General features: G+C 42.3%; 1 protein-coding gene across 1 annotated transcript in view; it reads left to right on the top strand.

The window, feature by feature from the left end:
• Window positions 1–26,270, top strand: part of REPS2 (RALBP1 associated Eps domain containing 2) — a 98,654-nt gene extending 72,384 nt beyond the window's left edge. The window contains exons 14-18 of the mRNA XM_035334034.1: window positions 1,968–2,032; window positions 13,502–13,585; window positions 15,477–15,622; window positions 17,693–17,798; window positions 21,490–26,270. Of these exons, the coding sequence (XP_035189925.1) occupies window positions 1,968–2,032; window positions 13,502–13,585; window positions 15,477–15,622; window positions 17,693–17,798; window positions 21,490–21,558 (470 nt within the window). The 3' untranslated portion in view covers window positions 21,559–26,270. The remainder of the gene's footprint in view (window positions 1–1,967; window positions 2,033–13,501; window positions 13,586–15,476; window positions 15,623–17,692; window positions 17,799–21,489) is intronic.
• The last annotated feature ends 487 nt before the right edge of the window (window positions 26,271–26,757 follow it).

Below are 26,757 nucleotides of genomic sequence, written 5' to 3'. Positions count from 1 at the left end.
CAAGCACTGGTGGCAGCAGGTAGGTAAGGTGCCCCCAGATACTTCCAGCCAGCATTGCAGCGAGGCTCCCCCAAGGTTTCCCAAAGATAAACATGTTGAGTACACGTACTTGTCTGCTGTTAAATCGTGCAGCTGACTGACCTACAGAGCACTTGTGTTTGAGTTAGACTGTGTTTTCAAATATTGTTGTTAGCTGTAATTGCCAAAGCCAGTGCTCAGATAAATGAAATAACAGTCTGAAGTTCCGTAGAAGAAGGGAAGCCTTCATAGTCCACTGTTCAATTCTGAAGATTAGAAGAGAGGAAGATATGGTTGGAAGAGACGGAGAGAGAATGTGTTGGAGAGGGCACCATACTAGTATTGCAGTGACCTTATAAACAGAGCTAATTAACACAAGGATTGCAGTCACTTAAGTCTGTTTTTATTTCAGATCTCTCTTATGCCTGTAGGGTATGTTAATGGCTTCCTTGCTTAACCTGTATATAGTCAATACAACTGTTCTCATTAATTTCACCCACACATTTTTACTCTCACTGTCTGTTACTGACTTAATGGTTAATATTTTTTGTCTTTGAATTTTCAACCATGAAGAGATTTTTAGGCTTGGTGTATAAAAGATGTAAATGGTTCAGCTGTAACAAGGCACACAATGGTCTTTGTGGCTTTCTAAAATATGCATAGGAATAAAAAGTGTATAAATGTAATTGCTTGCTTAGCATTATTGTGGTAAAAGGCATTTCTAAGTTTAATATTGCACTTTTGGGGCTATACAAATAACCAACAGTGCAACACGGACTATCTCATCTCTTTAGCAGTACAAGTGCTGAGCACTCAATGTGACAAGAACCTGGGAAGGGTAACCCATCTAAGGAGTCCCATCAGTCCTTGTTGATGTCTCCGTATTAGCCTTGCCCTCCTCTCCTTTTTTTTTGTTTTGTTTTGTCTTCGTCCCCTTATTTCTCTTCTTCCCTCCAAAATACCTCCGGTGAGTAGTAACGTGCAGATACAACACATAAAGAAAGTGATTTCTTTTGGGTTCGTTCAGGCTTTTGTATTTCTAATTCCATGGCAGATTTTTTCTGTACAGGCTGTGCTCTATTATGTAGTGTGTTGTATCTGGAGTGAACTGAGGGCCGCAGAAATGATCAGAGGGCTGAAACACCTCTCCTACAAAGAAAGGCTGAGAGCTGGGGTTGTTCAGCCTGAAGAAGAGAAGGCTCCAGGGAGACCTTATTGTGGCCTTCCAATAAGTAAAGGGGGATTACAAGAAAGATGGGGAGAGACTTTTTAGTAGGGTCAGTAGTGACAGAACAAGGAGTAATGACTGCAAACTAAAAGAGGGTAGATTTAGATTAGATATAAGGAAGAAACTCTTTAATATGATGGTGAGGCACTGGAAAAGGCTGCCCAGAGAAGCTGTGGATGTCCCATCCCTGGAGGTGCTCAAGGCCAGGCTGGATGGGGCTTTGGGCAACCTGGTGTGGTGGGAGGTGTCCCTGCCCATGGCAGGGGGGTTGGAACCAGGTGATCTTTAAGGACTTTGCCAACCCAAACCGTTCTGTGATTCGATGAACTCTAATATCTATATTAAATGCTAAGCACTACTTTTTAAAAAAGGCAGTGATGTTAAGGACAAAGAACAAAGTACTAAGGATAAGTATATGCTCTTACTGTTCTTAACTAGAATTGGATTGCTTTAGCTATAGCTTTTGTGGCTGACTGGCTTCCATCTCTGCTTTTTATCATAACATTGTGGTTTTTTACAGCAATTAAATCACTGCTCATTTTATGGAATGGTAAGCACTGGAGAAAGTTATTTCAAACTGGGTTTGCTCAATAAAGATCAAGTATGGTTTCTGTTATTAAAATGTTGAATACTGCCTCATCACAATGAATTATCATGGAAATAAAATCTGGTTTTATTTGTAATTAAGTGAATGTGTTTGTTTTTCTTTCTCCCTGTTCAGCTGTGAGGTCTGGCTGGCTGCCTCCACCACCACCTGCACTGCCCCCTCGACCTTCTGTATCTCAGGTATGGACAAAGTTTGAGCATTTTGCTGTGCGTTATTGGCTTAGTTGCTGGCGTGGGCATCATAGCCATTGTTAGTTCCAAGTTGGTGCAACTCTACAGTTTGCTCTGCAGTTCTGTACATGTCCTTCATCGGTCTGTCTAGCCAGCGTGTTGTAGTGTCAAATTACAGCCTAATTAAATCTCTTTGTAGTGGAGCTGACATGCACCCACTAGACAAAGCTGTAAATTGAAAGCTAGTAGGGCTGGTCTACTAATAAGAGTTCGATGCCTGAAAGGCATGGGCTTGATACCTGCTATTTGCTTCTCAAACATCAAATGCTCGGAGGGCATCTGTTAAGGGAGCTGTAGCATGTAAGACTATACTTCACCCATGGGTCTGAAAAACAATGCTGAGAGGAATTCAGTCCCGTGCCAGTTACGTTATTAAGTTTGAAACCATTACCGGTGCATATCTTTTGTTTTGCTTTCTAGGTGATTTTTGTTTATTTGTATTTAGAGCATCACACAATCAGCCCCATGCAAATTGATGAACTTGTGTGTGTCTGCATCCAGATACTGCTTCATATTTTAGGCAGTGTTATGTTGTTGGCTCTGTTAAGTCTTAGGCAGCAGTATGCTTCACATATTACTCCTTTAGGTGAGGTGTTTAATAGAAGACAGGGCCACGGGGGAGCTAACAGCCCGTTACATATAAAAACTTGGCAAGGCACTTTCTTTGGGCCAGAAACAGTCATCACTTGAGTTTTGGAACTACTCACACGACACTGCTGGTGAACACCTCCTGCTGCACTGTGCTTTTGATGGAAATGATAAAGGCCTTGCTGCTACCCCCGGCTGTGCCAGCAGCTCGTTACTCTCTTCCTCGCCCTAGCCCCTTTTAGCTGAGCACAGCTAGTGTTTGCCTTGAGGACCATAGGGCACTCTGGTGTGAACTTGTGTGCTTCCACCAAGACAGTATGGCATAGCCATACTGCTAGTAAGACGTGCTCCTTAGTGTACCCGTCATATTTCTGCTTTGTCTGGTATTCCTGGAGAGCATCCTGAGCCAACTGCCACTTCTCTCCAATACAAAAGTCTGGTTTCTGAATAAATAAATAAATAAATGGAGTGGTTTACATGTCTAGACGTTATTGAATATATAGCTGGTGCTTTGCTTACATGCATTGCTTGCATTTACTCATTTCTGATGATTTAAAAATGTACTTAATCAAATATCTTCTCAAAATATTCTTGTGTTGACCCAGCAAAAATATACATAAAGCCAGTTCTTGAAAATATAATAAACTTCATGTTTGCTACATTCTGCTTCATTTATCTCTAAATGTGCCTTTCTGAGACAAAAGTAATAGAAAGTAGGAAAGTATGTGTGGTGGGGTCATAATTCAGTTTAGCTGACCCTTACAAATAGCATGTAAGCAATAGTAAGCATATGGATTAAGTTAGTCCAATGGGGTCCTTGGCTTAAAGAGCACGAAGTAGGAGGGAAGATCTGCTTTCAAAACAGAGGATCAAAATCTAAAGAAAAACCACGATGCTGAAATGACGCATTCAGCTTTTCCTGTTTCTGAATTTACCAAACTCTTCTCAAATTTCCATTTTAACTTATTTTTCAACAGTGTTATTGAAAATCCTATTTTATTGCCGTACCATTTTGTTATATGCCTGCAGCTAAGTGCTGCCAATGACAAATATAGCTTGGAAATGAAGCAAGGCCCACATACTTCAGGGGCTGTGCACCATTTATCTATGCTTGTGGTGTGGTTGTTTTGGCTCAGGTTTCGAAATTAGTTGATGGAAGAGGAGAGGGAAACATTTTTTTCTGAGGACTACAGTTTTGTATGGATGGTTGAGGAGCGGCATGGACCTGTTGGCTCTTCAGAGCAAGATTAAAAGGCTTACGGGATGTAAAAGCCAAAGTGCATAAAAGAGAGGTACGAAGGAGTAGGTAGTACATTTCAATGGAGCAGAAGACTTCCTGTGAGCTTAATCAATAGCAATAGAGAAATGGTGTCTTGACTTTGGTCGATGGTTGTTGTTTTTAGTAGAATTTGTCTCAACTTTTCAGAAGGCATTATTTTTCCTGTCACACCCTCCAAGGTAATCAAGCTCAGCAAGTTACTGAAACACTAGTTAGTCACAGCATGCCAAACGTCTCCAGTCATATCAAAACCTTTGTAAATTATGACCGCATCCAACTCTGACTCCACAACGCAGCCAGCTGAATAATGGGGAAGAAGAACCAGATCACTGGGAGAGAGAATCACAAGCAGAACCTTAGAGATACTAGTGATGTGGCATTGACTCTGTAGCTCAATGGATACACATATTGACTGTGAGAGACTCAAATCTTGGGATTCTGTGATAAATTGACCAGTTGACAGGGAAATAGCAGTGGGGCTGGCTTCGCTGTTCTGGGTTGCTGCTGCCAGCCCATGCTGTTTCACACCTTTGGTAGGTAGATGCCTTTACAGGTGCAGCTATGGCTGTTCTTACCTCTACACCAGCTGTTAAGGTTGGTGGATTGATTATGTGTTTCTTTCTTTTTGATGGACACCAAAAGGCTGTGGTAAATCCATCTCCTCTATGCATTTCTCCATTTCCAAAGTAAGCATTTTGTGGATTACATCTGCATCAGTCCACCAACTATGCACAGGTTATCCTCCGACCTTTCACCAGACATTTCTTTAAGGGGGAGAACTTTCCTCTGAGGTTGCTGAGGTGGCTGAATAATAAATAAAGGTGGGTAAAAGACAAGTTTACGTAGTGTGGAGAGGTACTGCAACATTTCATTATACCTGATTTATGATCTTCTAATTCAAATTCCAGCTCGTATCTCTGTGCTCTGCAAGCTGGTTTGAATTGATGTTTCCAGTAAGATGTTGTGAAATGTGGTATGAAATGCTTTATTAGAATCCTCAGTTCATGTTGTTTTTCTATTGGGGAAAAAAAAAAAACAGGTTTTGTCTAAATTCTGTGAAGGGCACTTAGAAAGACTTTGTATGGAAGCAGGCTCATATAAAGGCTAGAGTTTTGTTTTGGTTAATATGTTATTCTGAAGTGTTTTCCTTTTACTACCGTGTATGTGCCTGTGTGTAACTTAACTGACACCTTCTGTAATCCCTAGTAGCACGTCTTACACTTAGCAAATCTGTAGTAGCTGCTTGGTTTTCAGAATAATTTTATTTGTATCAGTTTTCCTTCATCTTCAGATTATAAACAATATGCTGCAAGCTATTGAACAGCCTTTGAACACTGGCAATGTGCTATGCCTACCTCTCTTATTCACTTCCCATGGCATGCTATAGTTATGGCTTTTCTGCTCTTGTTTTTTTGAGGCACAAATTTTCAGGGGTTTTGGATTCCCTAGGTGATGGTATGTAAACCAGACAACCTACAGCTTGTTGAAAAATCCAACATATATATATTTCCTGGGCTTGCAGAGGACTGGATTCAGTGCCCGCGGACCTGATCCTGTGTTCCTAACTTAATGAAACCCAAGTCATCAATTAAACACAAGTCAGTGAGGAGAAATAAAATAACAGTGGTCCCAGAACTTTTGTGCTGATCCAGGGTGTACACAGAAAATCAGTGTAACTTTTAGAGGTGCTAAGAATTGGGATAGGAAGCCAGCAGCACACATGGCTGATCTTCAGTGGCACAAATTTCAAACAGGAAATAACTTTGGGTGCTCATGAATAACATTCCACTGGAGCTGAGCTGGAACCAAACATGTGTATGCACATCTCATATAAGCCTCTATTATTATTATTTTTAATGGAAAACAAAATAATACTTTTTGCTGTTGGCTTTTAAGCCTACAGAAGCTATTTACTGCTGCTGCTTACTGTGGGAGATTTAGTGACATATTTACATTAATAGGAATTATGGATGAACACTGAAGAGCAAATATAGGTTTAGGATTTTTTCCAACATAGCTCACTGTCTGCAACATTACCCAATTAGATCAACGATCCTTTATTTAAGTTACTCTATTTCAGTACCTTCCTGTCCTTTAATGGGGTATCCTGCTTGTACTATATAAGGGGATTTGAAAACAGTAGGACTGGAAGAAAACCGTGTGTATCTTGGCTGAAAAAACTGATGTTCTTAGCCTTTTTTTCCAGAGTCTAAATTTTAAGCCTGTTGGTTTTGTAAATTAGCACTGATTTGTGCTGGATTTTTATTTCCTAGAGACCTTGGAGCCTGTTTTCCCCACTGGTCCCATGCTGGCAGTTTTGATGGGCACTGAAAACAATTACAGACTAAGGCAAAGTGGTCAAGTAAAGTCGGAGTAGGTAGGCAGTTGTTAAGATAGTCACACAGAAGTATCCTGATCACCTTGCAGCTCTGAAGATTAAAATCTCCCTGTGTTATATGAACTCAGAGTTAAGCTGTCAGTTTAGTGGTCATTGTTAGCGTTAGTTATTATTGATTTGGTGAAATCACGGAAACAAAGTGCTGTGAAGGATGATAGGTGGGTCTCCCTTCCCAGTTACAAGCACCTGGCTTTGTTGGAAAGCTGAGATAATATTCTTAATATATCAAATGTTCTGCTCTCAAAATGTTACTTGATACTTCATAATTCCTTGAAGCCCTTTGGCCATTCATCATCAAGACTTGCAAGTGAAAACTGGGACCCAGTTCAAGAAATGTGTCTGTAACAGCAAATTAAGCGTGCCCATGCTGATCTGCGGCACTGAGGCCGAGGGGTGGGGAGGGAAGAGGCTCCCATCCATCCTGCTGAGACCTCTCATTCTCCTGCGTGGGATGGCCATGTGCCGGCTCCGTGCTGGGAGCTGGTCCTGGGACCTCCCCTCTGCCAAAGTCTAACTTTGCCTGGTTAAAACTGGGAGTCCTGACAGGCTGATCTTGGTATATCTCCCTTGGGTCTTGAATTTCTTCCCCCCACTTCGACTGGAACAACCCCTATTGCAGGTTCCCAGGTTGCCTCGTAATGTCTTAGCTTTTTGTATGGCATCTGGGTAAAGCCTGAGTTGTGTAGAAGATGAGAGAGGGTTTGGTGAGAGGGTTCAGGGTTGTTTGAAAATGTTCAGCCAACTGAAGTGCCTTCTTACTGCAAAATTATGTGAGGAATTTCAAGTGCTGGAGGGACACCTGGACCTTTATGGGAAGGAACTTTTTTGTTATAGAAGAAAGAAAGAAAAAAGGATTTTGCTTTTGGCAGCCTGCAATTCGTATGATTGTATGATTGTATTCTCCCAGGCAACTGCATTATATTAAACCAAAGGAATACTCTTTTGGCTTGCATTTACAACTGCAGTGCAAGAAAATGGTGGGGGGGGTTTGATCATCTTTGCAGTTTTGGCCGCAGATTAACATATGTTGTATAATCGGTGCATTAGGTACTGAAGAAGCCTCTAAATAATAAAACTGAAAGTCTTCTGTAACATGAAAGACTTTGCCATCTGCCACTTAATATAATACAAACGGATTATCGTCTTATGTCGTGAAAATTATATATTAAATCTAAAAGGGCCAGACAAAGTAAATTATAGTTTAAGAAGTGGTAGAAACTAGCACAGTTAGAATTGAATTTGGGGAGTAGTTGATGGATGCCATAAAATCCTTTCTAAAGAGGTTTCTGGGAGAGTGGAAGCAGGGCAAGTATCTTAATTAAAACGCGGTGTAGTAATTTTTGAACATAGATTCACGTTTATTGTAAAAACAACAACAAAACAAGCCAAGAATCCAGTGCCTGTATCTGTAGTGGAAGGCCCATACCTCTTTCTAGCTTATGTTAATCTGGTTTTGTAGAAGTGGAGTATTAAAACAGATTGCTAATGCTTCCATCTGGGTCCTATTATTTCCTCGCAAATGGGCTGAATGCTGCAGCAATTTGTTTGTATTTACTGCCTTTTTTCTAAACCTTATCGCCAGTCCTCAGATAGCTCAGGGAGAGAAAAAGCTTATCACAACTTCAGAGCTGCACAGTGCTGAGGAAGCAGTCAGCACGCTGAGACCCTGGCAGCTTGTTGCATTTGCATCCCTATGGGTTTTCTCTCTGTCTTATCGTTTTCAGTCTCTGTAACAAGCAATAAAAAGAATTGATGACTCAGTCTTGGGTAGGCTAGACTCACAAAAATGGGAATTGAGACATCTTGACTTCTTCGGAATTGCCATTAAACACAAAAATAAGAATGTTTAGAAAGAGGAAAAATGCCTCTTAAATGAACTTACGTAGAGATGATAGAAGATTGCAGCGGGCGCATACTGAGTGTTAAGCATATTTAGTATCCTACTTTTTTATACAGATAAGCTCTTCTCAATACTTTTTCGCAAAGCTAAGCAGTGGCACTGTATAGGTAATTATTATGGGCTATTCCAATGAATGCACACTGATAATTTCATTTCTGTGAGTGGTGCTATTGACTACAATGGAACTATTTCCGTGTGTAAAGTTAGCTTGGAGCATAAGCATGGATGAGACTGAATTGTGGGGAAGACTGAACATATACTTAACTCTTGCTAAAAGGCTCTCAAGTAACAGAAATATGAAAGCTCCATGGAAACTTTCTGTTCTGGGAGACCAGTTATGGATTGTCGTGAGAAGTGGGTGTGAAGTCTACATGTAATCCAGCATTGCTAAGCAAAAGAAATGGAAATGTAAGCCAAAAAATAGTTGTAAAATAATGCTTTCTCTTACAGTTATGAAAATCTTTCAACCAGTGCTTTCAAAATACTTAGTGCTTAAGTGAGCATTATGTATTCTTTTAGAAAGGTCCTGTTAATGGACATAGAGCAGTTGGAAGACTATGAATGGCTGCTTCAGGATCAGACCATGAGATAGTGAGCATTTGCAATTCCTAATGCTATCCCTAATGATGAGGAATTGTCTGGCCTAATGCTCAATATTGGTCATAGGCCATGGGTTGGTCTCTGGCTGAGGCCATTCTACAGAGACTTTGTTGGCCAGTTTTATCTTCTGCTAGGAAGAATGAGCAGGATAAGACTCTTCTTAGAAAATGCAAGAATGGGGGAATACATGAGTTGGGGAAAAGGAGATATCACCAATTAATATCTGGATGTTGGTCTTTGCAAAGGAAAGCTCCTCAGGAGGTTTGGAAGAAGACTCTGTGTTGCTCTTTTCTGTGATTGGAAAAGATCAGAAAAGCTCTTCTTCCTATAATGAAGATATTCTCAGGCCTGGTCTGGAAATTATCTTTTGCACTGCTGGGAGTGCACATGAGCAGGATTTTCTTTACCCAGCTGCTATAATCCAGCCATATCAACACTTCCTATGTCAGCAGCTTGCTCCATTCTATGGATGTGAGTGAAACACTTCCATCTGAGCACTTTCACCCTATTGTAACGAAATTTTCCCTTGGAAGACCATATTGCATAACCAGTATAATCTCTCTGGGTAGACAAGACTTTAGAAACCTGAATTACTTAAAGCACTGCTGAAGAATTTTAAACAATAATGTAGCAGTGAAAAGTCGCCAAGATGTGGGAAAACTTTAAGACATTTATTACTGTGATGGAGGGAGGCAATTTATTGCTGTGTTTCTGGATGAGAAATGAGTTGCCCAAATACTATATTAAGCATCGTATAGAAACAGTAAAAGAAATAAAGGGAACCCACCTTAATTGATCCTGGTGGATCACCTTTTCCTTACACCCTACTATAAGAGCTCAGATTGGAATATCCTGGAGCCAGTCTCACTTGACCTGTGACCAGAAGGCTACAGGGACTGGCTTTCACCCTGTGTCCACAACAGTGAAGGGGAGGAAATCTGTGAAGAATCCCCCTGCCAAAACAAAAACCAGGAGTTAGATGCCATTTTCAGTGCCATGTTTTGTCCGAAATTATTGGACTGTTTCCTTGCAGAGGTCTGAGCTTCCTTCTTTGGAATATTCTTCGTGTTCTCTCGTAGTCAGTGAGGTAGGAGTTAACACTCTGCAAGGAGAAAGTTCAGGCTCCCAAATCTTGCATTGCAGCTGGAAATCTCCCATGTCTGCTTGGAGGACTTTTTCCTTTAAAACGTGTGTGGGGAGGAACCAGCTTGCAAACATATTTGTAAAGCATCTCAAACCTTGCCTAGGGGACTCTGTTGGGTTGTTGAATCAGCAAAGCTTCTTTGCATCGATGCAAGTTGCAGTTACAAAAAATATTTCTGCCTGGGTTAAGTGGTGTCAGTCCCTGAAAAAAATCCACTGCAGCAGCATAATGATATTTTTTTATGCTCGGACACTTGTGTCAGAGGCCCGTCACTTTGAGGGCTGGGGACTTTTCCATAGATGGGATCTCAGCTCTGCCAGCAAGTCATTAATGCATGGACCCTGCTTCTGCGTGACCAGAAAGCGAGACACTCCAAAACACCGAGGCTTACCTTGCCCGGCACCTGCTATCTGCACACCTCGCGGGGCAGGATCGGTCTGCAGGCTCTGAATAATTTAGACAGCTATTTTTTGGTGTTCTCCTCGAAGCCAAGCACTCAAAAATGGCCTGTTCCCCGTGCCACTAGGTGGCACTTGAGGGACATGGCAGTCGCTTGGTTTTACTCATTATGCATGAGCTGCATCACCAGAACTAGTCATTTTTTTAAAAATTTTTCGGTCAAATGTACTTATGTATTTATTTTTACCATCTGACTTCTCCAGCCAGCCCCTGCCCTGCTGCCTGCTGAGCTTTGCATGCCAGCCTGCGTGCAGTCCTCGCGCCAGCTCGGTGGCCCAGCCACTGCTCTGCAGACCAGGAGCTGCCGGAGCTGCCAGGCTGCCAGCCACATCGCAGCACTCAGCTGCTGAAAAAAATATAGATGCTGTACCGTTGGGATCTGCTTTATCAAACTGTTGGAAATTTTGGAAACTCCCCCTTTTGGCATCAGTATTCCAATTTATGTTTGCTTTCACCAGAACAAAAAGTTTACTGTTTTTTCTCTCTTCAGTTTTCTATAGATTAAAACAATGTTTTCCTGCAATGAGGCCACTTTTTAAGATGAGTTGTTCTGAAGCAGTTTTCGCCTTTTTTTTTTTCCCCCTACCTTTTTTCCCCTCCAGGTCATTTATCTTATTCTAACTTCAATTTTCATTCATATTTGTAATTGACATTGTAGAGTACATCTCCGTTTAGTTACTTCTACACTGCTTGAACACATTGGTTTTCGGAAGCTGCATTTATCTACACATGAAAGGAGATCAAACCTCTGTTATTTTTTTCCATGCTGTAGAATAAGGTGCTGTATTCTTGCTTCTGATGCGCAAGGTTTAATATAGACTCCAACAAGAGTACGAGCACCAGAAGCTGCCGGTCTGGCCAGGTTAGGGGGGTGTCTGGAGCCCCCAGTCCAAGAAAGGTCATTCAGAGCTGGCTCTCACATGTCCCTGTCATCGCACTGGATTTTACAGCAAAGTTATACCACGAGGGCTTCATAGTGTACATATTACAGAGCTCTCTGAAAGACTGTGTTTACTCTTGCTGCCCCTAAATGAGTGATTTATCAAAGTGATGTGATTTGGGACCAAATTTATTGTGTGGCTCTGTTGGGTATTTGAGCTTTGCTATCCCCAAATCATTCATGAAAGCCCCATAGATCTTCCCATACTACTGTTAACAGTGCTTAGACCCTTGATTTCTTTCAGATATATAAAAAGTGGTTGTAGAAATCAGAGAGGTTATGGACTATTCACATTGCTGATAAAGAAATGCTGTGTTGCATTAAATGCATTTTCAAAGGTCTTTGATTTGTGTAGACAGAAAAAAAAAAAAAAGATTGCTTTTTCCATTTTACTCTCCTATTTGTACCAGAAATCAACAGATATAAAAGAAGCTCTTCAATCCGTGAAAAAGGTTTCCAGAATTGAAATGTTAGTATCTAATAGCTATTTGAAATCCAAATACTTCAGATATTAATATTCAAATACTACTGGAAAGTCACAGTGTGTTTATTTTTATTATACCATCAGATAACACTACAGATGTAGCATACTTGGAAGAGGGGGAGAGAGATCTTGTCAGCCAAGACACATTTTCCTCCTCTCCAGAGGAATTTCACATGCATTTAAAAAAAAAAAAATCACAAATCTCACTCCTCTGTATAAATAAATGTTCAACATCGTGCAGTTGAAGAGCAGCAGTAACTTGACAGAACTGCTTTTCCCCAGCAGCCTTCTGTAGAGCTCTTACTGGTTTTGTTACAAAAGAAATGGAAGTGCTATGGGAAAAAATAAAAATTAAAAAAAAAGTCCTTCCTTTTAAAATATACCAAGTTGTGTCCGCTCTGTCATTTTTTAACCTGTGGTTAAGCCCTGTGAAACTTGTGACCACTCCACAACTTGATGGGTCTGGGCAGAAACCTCCTGGCAAGAGCAAATTCGGTTCTTCAGTGTGTGACAGGTTATTATTTTGGCTAAAGTCCTGGCCCCTTTAAAGTCTGAGGTTTGCCTTGAACTTTTTATTTTTAAACCCGAGCTTTCACCTGGGTAGAAGGGAGCCTTTTTTGAGGAGCGAGCAGGATGGCAGGCTGCCTGTCCTGCCTGGGGGCTGTTGTCAGCTTGGCTCCGACTTGACAGGAGCTGGGAAAGAGGAGAGGAGGCAGCCTGCGAGTGCCAAGTGCCCTCAGCCTCCCCGCTGCTGCCTGCTTTCCCCGTCTTCAAAAGCCAGCTGATGCTTTCTAGACAGAAAACAGCCGTGCCCTGTTTATACCGTGTTTGCTGTAGCATGCCCGGGGACAGGCAGCTCCAAACACTGGTGCCCTCCTGTAGCACATGTGCTGTGCCACATCCTGCTGGGGCAAATTGAAAGGTGCTGGAAGATCTCGGGACAAGATCCTCCAAGGCAAAGCCAAGGGTTAGCCCTCTCTGCTAATTTTCTTTTGTGTCAGATGCTCCAGAGGAGGGTGTTGTGGTTTGCCGAAGTGTAGACCTGTGTTTTGAGTGTTCAGCTTGGTTTCTGTTTGAAACAGGTGAAGGGGGAAAGGAAGGAAGAAGATTGTTTGGCTTCTTTTATGACTTGTATTTTAAGTACCTTTATTGGAATTTTTGGTATAATTCATACTTTCTCACTCCAGCCTTGCCAGCTTCAAAGACAGAAGCTTATTCCAATGAATTTTCATCAGTTTCAGGAGATGATAAGGTGACAGGGCGCAACCAAGGTCTTTCCAGCTTTTATCCACCCCACCTTGTTTTTTTCTTTGAAAAGGCTGTAAGGATAGCTATAGAGGAAATTCTGGTTACCAGGTCGTTTATATTCGGAGATGTGATTCCTAAGTTTTTGCAGAAAAACTCTCTTGTTTTCCTAGCACAATAAAATGCAAGAAAATGGTTTTGTTAAAAGTCTAGAAAAGACATATGTCATCCATTCAGCTGTCATCCTAGACCTCCATTTCTCCTACTGTCGAATTGTTAAAGTAACTTTTCTTTTGTGTATAATGTTTCCTTTCATTGACGTTATTGTATGTGACTGCTAGTCATTTTCTGGGTGTAGCAATGACTGATTTGTTGTTACAGACAGAGCAAGTATCTGAGGTTGAATTACCCCCTCAGATGAATAGACCCCCATCGCAGGCAGAAGAAAACAGCTCAGCAAAAAAGGTGAGACCTACATATGTTGTGCCATTGTTGAGTGATTTGCCCTCATCAACAAATGTAGTTGTTTCAAGTTTTAAAGCAATTAAACTGGGGGTTAGGGTTATGTTTTTACATGTTTGCTTTCTCAGGAGGTCAAGACACTAGGGAGAACTGGGATGGTGCGTGACATCAGCTCCGATAAATCATTAAGAAGGCTTTTAGTACACACACATCAATGCACGTGCTTTAAGAAAGGCAGCTTACCATTTGTTTCAAATCAACGGGGGCTTGTGGAGCCTTAAGGGACACAAAAAAAGACTTTGATTGTACTTGACCCCTGTCTCACTGTAATCCTTCCAAGTTGTGATGCAGTTCTTGCTTCCAGTTATTAAGGGTTTGGTTTTGATGTAAACACACCTGTTTGCTATGAGTTCAGGATCCGCTTCTAAACGTGCATAGAATGGGAAAGATTTGCGCAAAATATTTGCTTAAGATGTCTGATTTCTAACTTCTTTCTGTGTGAACACACACTTTGTATGAAGCCATCACCGAAGGTGCAGCGGCACTCTTGATAGAGCCTGGCTTATGGATAGAGCGGCCCTGGCAGCATCTGTGAGTGTTTCCCTGCTCCATGGCAAGGTTGTTGGCACACTGCTGTTTTGAAGGGCTGGTGCAACAACATCCAGCCAAAGAGCCCCCTGTGGAGGGGTCTGCTGTTAGGTATTGGGTATTTCTTTCAGTACTGTGCTTGAAATGGAAAAGGGATTACTCCTATGGATTTTGGAGTGTTTTGGCAATTTGAGGTCAACTGGGATTGCATATCTGGAATCTCACCAGTTTGTAGGTGTTGAATGCATACACAAGTACTTGCATTGTGAGTTTGCAGGGAGCTATAGGATTCCAGAACACAGTTTTATCTGAGCTCTGTGCGGTGCTGATGTCCTGATTAAAAGACCTTCTAATATTTTAAATTGTTTTTAAAGTAATGCCAGAAATGTTTTTAACTTATAAAACCCTTGTCTCTTTATAATTCTAATTCCTCTAATAATTTTAATCTTCCTAATTCTAACTACTGATGGTCTTATGTTTTTGTTTTCATACTGTGTCAGTCATAGTAGCCTCTTCTGCTGAGTCAGGCTGTTTACTACAGTTCTTTTTCTTAAGATTGCTTGGTCATTAACTGCTTCCTTCTTTAAATTTTTTATTTTATTAAAACAGATATAAAGCATTAAAACCACTTCTCATTGCAAAAGGAAGGCTGTCTTAATTTAAAAGAGTGAAAACACTTCTTCGTTAAAGGCATTAAGACTCTTTGTTTTACCTTCAGACCAGACTCTTTTTGATGTGACTTATCGAGAGAAATAACTGGACTTTACACTTTCAACATGTTAATTTTGCATAAATGATTTTAAACATGTGTCTTTCTTAGCTCATTTCTGTGTTGCTTCCTGTAAGAGAGTAGGGGATGAGAGGGGACAGGCTGCGTGCCAGGTGGGTAAGGGACTGAGGTAGAAGCTGTGATGCAAGTGATTGATCCTTACCAGCCGTGAGCATAATTAAAAATAGGTCTTGCAGTGGTCCTAATGTTTTTGAGCCAACTGGGGCTAGTACATCCATTCATAGCCCCTCCCCAAATGCAGACCTATACAATCCAGTTCTGAGGAGCCTGTCATCCAGATGAAGACAAAACGCTAGCATAATTGTTTCATTTGTTAAGGGGTTGTAGGAGGTATTGTTTCTTCGAACAAAGTCAAAAACGCGAGAGGCTATTACCAAATTTAAGTTAAGCCCTGTACCACTTTAAATTATGAAACCTTAGGCCAGATGTCAGCAATTTCAGTGCCACAAGCACTCCCCAGCCTAGTGACTGGACACATATGGCCTGACTTAACTTTGCTGTGCTTCTCCCTTGCAGGAGGTTGTTCTCGTTCAGCCGCCCTCCAAACCTGCCCGCAGGAAGCTTCGGACGGAGACGCAGGGGCTGGAGACCCCCGAGCTTTCTCCCACTATAAATGTGACTTCTTCCTTGCCAGCAGTCAAGCCTCACCTCCCAGTCCAAAAGTAAACAACTTGTTCCATACATGCCAAACTGCACTGTGAGATCTGACGTGGCAGGGTTTTCTCTTTGCATAATTTTGTGCTTTATAGTTCTGGTTTTGGTAATACTTCACAAGATGCAGGTCTCTGAAATCTACAACTGTCCAATCCAGTGCAGGCTAAGTCTATAGTCACCATAGTAAGCCTCTTGAAAAGGTACTGTTTTGTCCTACCTCTGCGCCTAGTAGACATATCTGAAGAGCAAGCCTTGCTGTTCAGTCAGCATCTCTATCATAACTCCTTTTAGCTTTGTGGATGTATGTTTTTACCTTGCACAAATCTTCTGGAATTTTGCTCATTCATTTGGACAGATAGAACCAACTCAATGCCCAGGTAACTGAGTCGTGAAATGCTTGATATTGGTTGGATCTGTGTGGTATTTCTTCATCACAAGCTCATCACAATGAGCTTGCCACTGGTATAAGCCATAGACCACTTGTGTCAATCCAATAATCGCCAAACCCAGCACGTGTTGGTTGTTCTCATAAATCCAGCTGTTTAAGCTGTCAACAGCAAAGACCTGTAGGATTTTGGTATATATTTATTTAATAGCAGTGTTGAAGGGGCTGTACAAATAGTAAGTGAAGGTACTTGAACCTCTTTTGGGTCTGTACATCTCCTTGAACCAAAACAGTGTGCAGGCAGTATAGCCTGCCTTCGCCCAAAGCCTTGCAAAGACATCTGGTTTGATCTGAAGCAACACTGAGGTGCCCAGATAGTTGAGCAGTTCTTGGCAAACTGTCCGCAGACTGAAGCTGTGTTGCATAAATGGAGATTAGAATAAATCATAAGACTCCTAGGATGCCCTTAAAGTGTAATTTTGTGCTTTGGGAGTGCATATTCCATAGTGGTTCAAAGAGCAGATAATAGCTTTTGTTAACATCTCAACTTAATCTTGTCTTATCTATCTTTCCTGAAATGTTTAAACAACCATGGTGTTGTAATTCCTTGTTTCTTTGTTTGTTTGTTTGTTTTTTTCCTATAATTATTATTTTATAGTCTACGGAGAGTGGTTTGAAGCAAAAACTGACAGTTCACTGGAAGATAATAGCATAAAGACCAGACTGTGTTATGAAGTAGACTCTGTTGCGAAGATCAGTGCCATCAGCTCTGTCAAGAGAAAGAGCTAACGGGGACTGTGTACCATTATGGGCCTTATTTGAATAGGACATCTGGTTTAGGTTAAATTTGCCACTAAATAGCTTTTGATGCCTCATGTAAAACTTTAAAATAATCTATGTGAAAAAGGGCTTGGATATCCAGCCAGTATTTTCTGTATTTTCTTTCATTTTATTCTCCCTCTACCTCTGTCTCTTAGAGCAGTTGGTCCTTATGTACTAAGTTGGCACTTTTTGTACCCATCTGTCTGACTGCAGTTTCCTCCACACCAGTCACCATGGGCTATAGAGTCATAATAATAAGAGAGAAATCTTTTATTTAAGCAGCAAAAGAGATGAGGCAATTGCATATGTCATCTGCCTGTTTCTGTTTGTGATATTAGGTAGTTTCAGTGAAAGTGACTGTTTTGAAAAAGAAAATTAATCTTTTTTTTTAAGTGAAGCAATATCAGAATTAGCAGTGCCTTGAAAAATCTGAGACAGCATTTTCATGCAGATGTCGTGTCTTTCTGAATAGAATGATTTTTATATTTTCTTTTAGCCACTCCTGAATTTGAAATTCTACAAGTATCTGAAAACAGCTGAAGGACAGATACTGCAATAAGTACAGCTATGCAAGGATTATTCCTAAGCTGAATCCAACTGCAGTGATTTTAAAATAATTGGGACAGTGTAAAATGTTTCTGTCATTCAGATTAACAAGCATGGCCATTTTACTTTCAAATAGCCCACCTGATTCAGTCATCTTATTTTAGTGTTATGTTTTTCTTTTCTCAACTGTGTAGTTTGTACCTTGTCTTTGAAATGTAGTCCAGTGTGTATAGGGTATAGACATACAAACTGGGTGGCTGGTCTTCTGGCATCAGCCACCATTGAGGCACTTAATTGAAATGTTTTGTATTTATCTGTCTGGCAGACAGTCTTCCAAGCAGAAAAGGGCTATTCAGACTGCTATACGAAAAAACAAAGAAGCCAATGCTGTGCTCGCCAGGTTGAACAGTGAGCTCCAGCAGCAGCTGAAGGTAAGGAACACACTGAAAATCAGTGACAAAGCTCCCTGCAGTCGGTTTCTGGAAGAGAATAACTATACTGTATGTGTGGCTAGAATGAGACTTTCCAGAAGTTACGACATATGTGCGTACAGCTTCATTGACACTTAAAGTCTAAAGGAGGAATCACAGAATCACAGAAAAATTAAAGTTGGAAAAGACCTCCAAGATCATCTGGTCCAACCATCCCCCTACCACCAAAGTCACCCACTAAACCATGTCCCTAAGTGCCAGGTCCAACCTTTCCTTGAACGCCCCCAGAGACGGTGACTTGACTGCTTCCCTGGGCAACCCGTTGCAATGCCTGACCACTCTTTCTGAGAAGAAATGTCTCCTCATTGTTTTAATTGTTGAAGAGTAGTGCTCTTTGTTCAGTTCTTTGTTTTAATTATTGAAGAGTAGGAGCATGATATTTCCATTTTTCCACTCACCAGGGACATTGCCCCAGTGCCAGGACTTTTCAGCTAGGATGGAGCGTGGCTTGGCAACTCCATCAACCAGTTCTCTCAGGACCCTGAGATTCATGTCATCAGGTCCCATAGACTCGTACCTGTTGAGATTCATCAGGTGATCTCGAACCTGCTCTTCATTTACAGTGGGTGGGACTTTGATCCCCCAGCCTCCATCTTCGGGTTCAGGGAAATGAAAGACTTGGGAAGCCCGTCTACCAGTGCAGATGGAGGCAAAGAAGTTGCTGAGTACCTCAGCCTTATCCATGTCTGTCGTTACGAATTACTCAGATACAGAAACTCACTCCTAATATAAGAAATTAGCCACCCATAATCGCTAACACACTACTATTTTCACCCCTCAGTCTATTTTCACAAATGTTAAAGGCTCATGGTGGCCCTCGGGGACTCCTCCTGTCACCCCAGCACAGCAGCCCGAAGGAAGCTGGGTCCTCTCTTGTGCTCTTCCTCAAGGCTCTGTGCAGAAGGGATGCCACCTCTCGCTCAACAGCAGGGGGGTGGGAAAGAAGCACTCATGCAACCCCTGAGAATTGTCAAGAGTTATTGCCAGGACATCCTGCAGGTAAGCCTGTGGGATGTCTGTGGTGTTTGGTGGCTCCAAGCTAATGCTTGGGATGGAGCTTGAGCAACAAGTAGGGAACTGGGCGGGCACTCCTGCGATGCTGTCGGTGCTCTTGGATGGAAGAGAGCAACAACATGCTGCGGTAGTCTCAGGTCTATTCTGGTGGAGGTGGATGCACTTCCATTGGTTCCTTCACATCTTCTGGTGCATCCACCTCCATGGGCTCTATGGTATTTGGCAGAAGGACAAGCCAGTCCTTGCCTGGGACTGCCCACACAGGATGCCTTCCATCTGGAATGTGTTCAGGCCAGGGTGCAGAACCAGGGGGTCGTCCAGTCCCATGCCAAGGTCCCATGCCACGCTCTGGTTGATTTTCATGCATAGGTTTGATGCTGCTGTCTGGGTTACGGCCATGCCTGGGTCCCATGCTCCGTTCCAGACTATGGGCACACCTCTGCTCCCCACGGCTCTCGGCCTGATGCTCCTGACTTTGCCCCACACCACCATTGTGCCTATGGGAAGGCCCAGGCCCCCTGTTGCTGGGTGTTTGAGGGGCGGCCTGTTCCCCACGTCCAGTACCAGTACCAGTGGTACCGCTTAAATGTGCCTGTGGGCTGGGCGCCAGAGGTCTCACAAGCACCGATGTCTCTTGTGCTGCCGGCGCTATCCCTCTGCCCATGACACTTCTTGTTCTTGTGAGCTGCACTCCTTCTTGGTGCTTCTTTGGACGGCATCGCTGTCCTCGCACACCAAGTAGGGCCGCTTCTCGCCTTGCTGCTTCTAGTCGTCTTCCTGCCGCTTACGCTGGCTGTCAGAGGAGCTAGTCACTGGTGGGCCAGCTGCAGGGGGCCTGTTTTATAGGGCCCACGAGGCAGTGGTGGCCACTGTGACCTCAGCAAGCCTCTGTGATGGAGTGGCCCACGTGTGCCAAAGGCGGCTGTGTTGGGGGTGGCCTGGAAGATGCCCTCATGTGGAAGAAGGAGGAGGGTTGGGGGGCTGAGGGCCCCTTTTCTGGGGCTGGCTCCCCCGGGCCATTTGGCTTGCCAGAGAGAAAGGCTGCCCCTCAGCCATAGAGACTGCCCTCCACCTCCCGTCTTTGTGCCCTGGGTTTATTGCTAACGTTGCTTTTTTATATATTTCTGAAAAGATACAAAGATATTGGGTAATCTGATGGTATCACCCAGTGCAGAAGAGCAACTCAAGGTGTAGCTTCCTTGTCTTCTGATCAGTTGTGCTACGTAGCTGTCTTCTGGTGTACAAGGACTGGCTAAGCCATGCTTTTTTTTTTTTTTTTTTTTTTTTTTTAACATCTAATACTGATTTTTAGTGTTGTCTGTTGACTTGTCTTTAAGCATGTTCTCAAGGATATACTTTCGCATAAATACCAGTTCTGTTTTCTCGGTTGTCTCAGTTCAAAGGTAGTACCAACTTCAGCTTTTCATCTGCTACAGCTTTTTCTTCCTAGCATATTATGAACATGCTTGTCTGAAAAGGGAGGTGAACCCTCAGTTGCACTTTTTCTTCAGTCAAGATGAAAGTCTGTTTATGTTCAACTTCAATATATATTATTTCTTAACTAGCTTTCAGGGATCTCCCAAGAGTAATGCAGAGTGGATGCTCTGTTCTGAAATCATAGCAAAATATGGGACAGTGATTGGAATAAGCGTGGAGATGAAAGCTTTTGATGACAGCACATTGCCATCATTAGCTCAGTTTATCTATAGTCTAATTTTCTTCCATATGCTATCTTCAGTGTGCTTAATTTCCAGTCCCTTCACAAAATAGGCCTCTGCTATTCCCTGCATTTTACCTGCAGGACCATAGAAAGATGGAGAGATTTGTTTAAAGTTCATAGAAGAGCAGAAAACTGAACTTGTCCTTCAAGTCATATTGCTGCCTGGAAACTTTCTGCTGAAGCAGGGCCTTGTTCTTACAGGAACCAGCAGACATTATGGGCATGCCTCAGGCTCCGTGAGCTTGCCCTGAGGTGTGGGGAGAATGGGGTGGAGGCCTGCCTCCTGCTGAGGACACCAAAGGCTTGGGGAATCAGCCCAGCTCTTCGATGGGACGTCAGCAAGAGCCAGGCCTCAGAGCAGGGGCATCCTCGCGGCCAAGAGAGGCTTTCCCGAAAGCCATCACAGTCGGCTCATCACCCAGGCTGATGTTTGCCCTGGCAAGGCTGCCAAAGAGGCAGATTGCAAAGTCCATTTCATCTCAAAGTGGCCAGATCTTGTACAGTTGCAAAATGAAAGAGTTTGGTTGTATGAACCAAAAATTCTCAGAAAGTAGTTTTGAGGGAAATGTGATTTGAAAATAAACTGGTTGGTTTTCTTTGGTAAAAGTGCTGAATTCCAGCTGTTTCTCTGCATCCCAAGCTATTCCACTGGCTGATGTATGACAGCTCCTCTCCGTGATTGCCTGAGCAAGTAGTTGAACCTCCATGTCGCCCTGCTACAAGGAGTGCTGTAGGAGGTGGCTGTGTGGTAATGTTTCAGGATGGCAAGGAGAGTTACTGAAACAGCAGAGCCCCAAGCCCCTGGGCAGCTCAGCACCAGTGGTTTGCCCTTCTCTGGTGCAGGGTGGTGCGTGTAAGTGCCAAAAAAGTTAGGGCACGTCTCTCTCCATCCTCCAGGAGGTCCACAAGGAGCGAATTGCCTTGGAAACGCAGCTGGAGCAGCTACGTCCTGTAACCGTCTTGTGACCCCCGGCGGGGCGTGCAGCAGCAGCAGAGCTCGTGCACCAAGAGCCTTGCAACGACCGTGGCACGAAGCAGCTGCATGGAGCATCCACCGAGGTGACTGCAGTGAAGTCTCCTCCGCACCCTGCCGCGCCTGCTTGCCTTTGCAGATGAAGAAGGTACAGAAAGCAAATACCAAACTGTCGGATGTTTCTGCCTGGGGGAGGAGGTGTCTGCCCTCTTCCCTCCCTTTTCCCAGCCTAATGTGTAAATGCGGTTTACCACTGAAATGTGTACCCTAAGAGTATTTTATTTATGTAAAGAATTCCCGATTTATACATATTCTTGCAACACTTCCTGTCCTGATTCTTGAGAGGTACATCATTCCAGAAGTCTTGCTTAAATTTAAAACTCATCCTTTGAGATGGGTTCCTGGTTGTTACTGACTCCTGTAAGATGGTAGAGGACCTGTGGATTGAAAGTACAAGAGGAGTAAAACTCACCAGACATACAGTCTTTATCAGCAATCACATGTAAGATAATTATTTTCTTAGCACTGTTTATTATTCAATCACGGATGTATTTTAATGTTAGAGAACTTGTATTTTATAAGTTACATATCATAAGAGAGAACAGTAAAATATTAAAATTGTATTATTTTGGAAATTACAAAAAAAAATGTTTTTGAGCTGTAACTCTTTCCTATCACCAGTGTTTGATCACTTGCTTGCAATTGCCAGTGTCTCTGCATAACTTTTTTTTAAAAAAAAAAAAAACACCAACAACATATTTCTAACAAGGTGTTAAAAATGCATTCCGGGCATTTTTGTAAAAGCTGTTCTAAGTATATTTATATTAGTCTGCTTTGTTGTCTTAATGGCTGCTGATTTGTTTTAAGGATGTGTACAAGAACTGTATTTCCAATAGAAGCAAGATAGCAAAACTGCTACATGTGAGGTTATAAAACGTTTGAAGGAAATAATTGCCTTCTAAAGCAGGCTTTCATTAAGGTTCCTTTGCACCTCGCTGGAGATGATATTGGTAGGATGAAGCTGCTAATGCTCATCTGTTTTCTAAGTGAAGAAGCACAGATTATTATTATTATTTTTAACCTGGGTCTGTTTCAAGGCAAACTCCGTTGGATTTTTTTCCACGGAGGTAGTGGTCATTGGCTTCGGTCTCAGTTCTTGTAATGGAAGCTGTCTAAGCAACACTGCTTTATTTCTTGGGCCAATACTGTTATTCTGGACATCCTCGGACATATTGTCAGCCATGTTCCCTTCGTGGGTATAATGTTTGCTTCACTGCTGGGGAAGTTCGCCTACTTGTTATCCATCTTAAACGTGATGCTGCATGTTTTGTATCCCATTGTATCCTGTTGCTCAATGACCTGAGCATACACCTTGTAAAAACTGTGCAGCAGGGTTTTTTGTTGTTGCTTTTTGATTGTTTTTACCATTTTTTGTCTGATGCTTCCTCACAGTAGCTTTAGGATGTCTCTGGGGTAGAGAGGAAGGAGAAATACGTTTAAAATAGCGAGTTGGCCTCCCTTCAGGCTGTGTCATGGCATGGCTGCAGTGAGGTATCAGAGGATGTGGAAGCAGCCAAAAGTTTTGTTGAGAGATACGTAAGAAAGACTTCAACAGGAACATTTAAAGTGATAAGGAAACAGGTTACTTTTGCTGACAGGGATATGGATGTGGGATATGGATCCAGAGGTCTAAAGGTGAAAAGAAGCATTTGCAGAATTGTTAACAAAAATCTCTCTTTGTAATGCATTGGTTTCAATTCATCTAAATGTCACTGTGCGAATGAGCAACAGACATTCCTCTGGATCTGGAACTTTTTTTTTGGTGTGACTGTTGGCGTAGCTGGAGTCAGATGATCATTCTTCATCAATGACAAAATGTGAAAGCTGCAAACTTCCAGGAAGCTGCAGAAGAGCTACTGTCCTTGTGCAATCAGTGGTGCTGTGGAGAAGTTACCATCATTTATTTCATATGTTCTTAACACTGAGTCGTTCCGGAGTTTTTAAGGATGTTAAGTGCTCTTTCTTTGCTTTTTAGTTCTTGCATTGTCCTTTGGTTAATAAACATCTGCTACTCAACTGGAAATAATCATCTGGCACCTTTTGTTTCTTCTATGTGATTTTTAAGGAATGCTTTTCAATGATTACAAAGAAATATGCATGTTGTGATTTGAAGGCAGTGAGTGACTTTCTTATGTTTGATGGAAGACCACACTAGAGGAAGACCCTGTTTATTTCACTCAGGTTATTCATTGAATAGATGGTGTTCAAAGAAAGAGTGGAAAAGTCTGTTCTGTGTGTCCTTTTCAGATGTTTCCTTTTCAAGGTACAGGTGTTCGTTCAACCTTGAAATACCTTGTTACCAACAAAGAAATGCTTAGTTGTTAGTCTACCACCAGAGTTAATAAATTTAAAATGTAACTATCACTGAGGTTGCACTTGGAGGGGTGTAATCAAATTCCATACTTAGCTTCAAGGCCTAGAAAGTGAGTTAATTTATAATCTGGTGTAGTATGGGCTGTGATGATGATACACTAGCTGACACAGAGACTAAATCAAGATATTCAAGGAGAAGTGCTGTGTGATACATATCCGGCATGAAATTGTTCTTCTCTATGTCTTAGTACTTAAGCATTTGTGCATATCCTGTCCAAAATGATAAAGTATCTGCTTTGGGAAGCTGTTACCATCTTGAGTTGGAGAGGAGAAGGTGTGAGGAAGCTCTGTTTCTGGCAGATGCTCCAAGCAGCCATGCCCATGGCTACTATTAACAGAGCCTGACAGGTCAAAATTCACATCTAAATCCAGTGTTAAGAAATTTTCTCAAAACAAAACAAAAAATCCTTTAGAAAAAAAATGTGGGCACAGAGAAATCATCACTTCTTGCAGGAAACTTTGTGAAATTTTGTGAAATTTACTTTGTGAAACTTTGGGTGGGAGATCCTCTTAAACCCAAGGCAGAATGTCTGGCAGAAGGAGGTTCCTCAATGTTTAGGGCATGTCTGTGGGCTCTGGGAGACTGATCAACTTTAAGCCACTGACATGCCTGGCACAGAACAGCAACTAAGACCTGGGAGCCCAGCCAGGGAGCAAGAGCAGCTTCCCATGCATCAAGTCTTGCTTTCCTTGATTCACAGTTTCTGCAAGCATTTGTACAGAGCAGAGCATCTCCAGCATGGGATGGTAACTGGGGACAGAAGCTAGAACATGGCTTCCTCGCATCTGAGAGGATGTGCTGGTGTTCCTGGTGTTCCTTTCTAAGTCACCACTTTCCTGCAGCTCTCCCAGTTTGGACAATCAAATATTTTTGTCCACAAGGCAAGACTACGCAGAGCAGGGTCTTAAACAGGCTCTTGCTATCTGGCTGTAGCCCAGATAAGGATTTTCCACAGTGTGAGACTGTGTATGTATACGTGTGCACACATAACTTCCTTTTGATCATGTATTTCTTCATAGATCTGGTCATGTTTGTTACATCTGATACCTTTCTATGAAAGATTTGTTTCAATATGTGGTAGTTCAGTGCTGAAAGAAGAATGCCCAGCCAAGTGCAGTGAATGGTTGCCTTTGTAGATCAAGCCATCTTTTCTTGAGCCTGTAAATATAAACAATAACCTGGTAATTAAGCGAGGTGAGCAGTTTCTGTTTGTTTAAACAAACAGCCCGTGAACAAACATTAATCCTTAACAATCAGTGTCCTTCTCCGAGTTATTAAATTAATACTAGATGCAGAGGAAACATTATCACCTCTTCCCAGAGAGTTTTCCATTCTCTCTTCCAGAGAGTTCTGCTGATGTAGCAGAAATGTGAGTGATGTAGTGGATCCAACCCTGTCGTCAAGTCAGCAAATACCCTTCTTAACTTCCAAGTTTGTCTCCAAAGTGTTCCTGTGTGCGAGGCAGTGGTTTTGCTGCTGGGAATTCTGCATCCACACTGGGGAGAGGAACTCGTTCAGCTTTCATCCAGGCATACACCGCCTGATGCTGTCAGGGCAGACCAGCACGGGGCGATGACGACTCACGCCATAAAATGGCCCCACGGGGATGGCTGGGGTCGGAAGTCTTCACAGGAAGCGTTTAGGATGGGCATGATATGGAAATCATCTTTTGCTGGTACGTAAGCTGCTTTCCTCCCACCTGGGCTTCCAGGACAGGAGAAAGACAGTCGAGAAGTTTCTAGCCAGGGGTTGAGGGGTGTCAGTTTTCCAGCACTGTCAGCCCTTTGGCCCTCAGCGCGCACAGTCCTTGACAAGAAAATACGCCGTGTTACGAAAGTCAGACGGGAAAGAGGCCCTAGTGAAGACATATTTTATCGACTAAAGACTAAAAGTATTTTTTCAGCAAACAAAAATCCAAATGATGTAGTACCTCTGAGAAGAAATGTATTTTGAAGCTTTTTCCAGTTATCTTCTTGATAATGTGCTATGGACACGCATTATGTTTTACTCTGTTACTGATTTTTTTGATGTAAAAATCATATTGCAAGCATTATCATTGTTAATCTAAAAAAATACCCTGAGGCTATTATATATTTGAATTTTAACTTATAGATAGCCAGATTTAAGCAATTTGTTTTCACAGCTGCAGAACGTCCATGTGGTAAGCTGCAAAATGAATAGTGCTCTATACTATGCCCATCTAATTTTGGAAAATGTATGTGATACGGAACTGGGTGCTACATTAAAATAAAAATGTCCAATAACTTCAAATTCTCTCGCTTTTGTGGTTTTTATTTAGGATGTCGATTGTGCAGATCTGACAGGAGGATAGTAAGTGTGAGTCACTATGGAAAAAATACGGGGTTGAGATGGCTGACCTTCAACTATGAAAGATGAAATCACTTAGGCTGAGATTGTGTGTACGTGAGAGAGGCTTATTTAAAGTGAAATCATATTTCCATAGGTTTCAGTTAAGTCAATACTTCATCTTTACTTTGTCAAGCCTCACTTTGTCAGAATTCAGGCTTAGCTCCATGATAAACCTGAAGAGGTACACCCTTCTCTAACTTAGACTGCACAAGCAAAAGGAAAAGCTCTTCCTGTGGGGAACCCAAACCCTTGTCCTGAAGGGCAAGAGCAGTGAGAAGACCCAAGTTGTTGTCCACCAGCACCCCAGTGATCATTGTTTTCTGTCCCCAAGGCTGCCAGGTGGGTCCCAAGGGTGGCCCATCAATTATGAGAGCTGAAACTAAATGGG

The sequence above is a fragment of the Oxyura jamaicensis genome, chromosome 1 (genome assembly GCF_011077185.1).
Source record: "Oxyura jamaicensis isolate SHBP4307 breed ruddy duck chromosome 1, BPBGC_Ojam_1.0, whole genome shotgun sequence".
Lineage (NCBI taxonomy): Eukaryota > Metazoa > Chordata > Aves > Anseriformes > Anatidae > Oxyura > Oxyura jamaicensis.
Note: the sequence above shows the minus strand (reverse complement) of the source record. Positions and strands in the feature narration are given on the sequence as shown.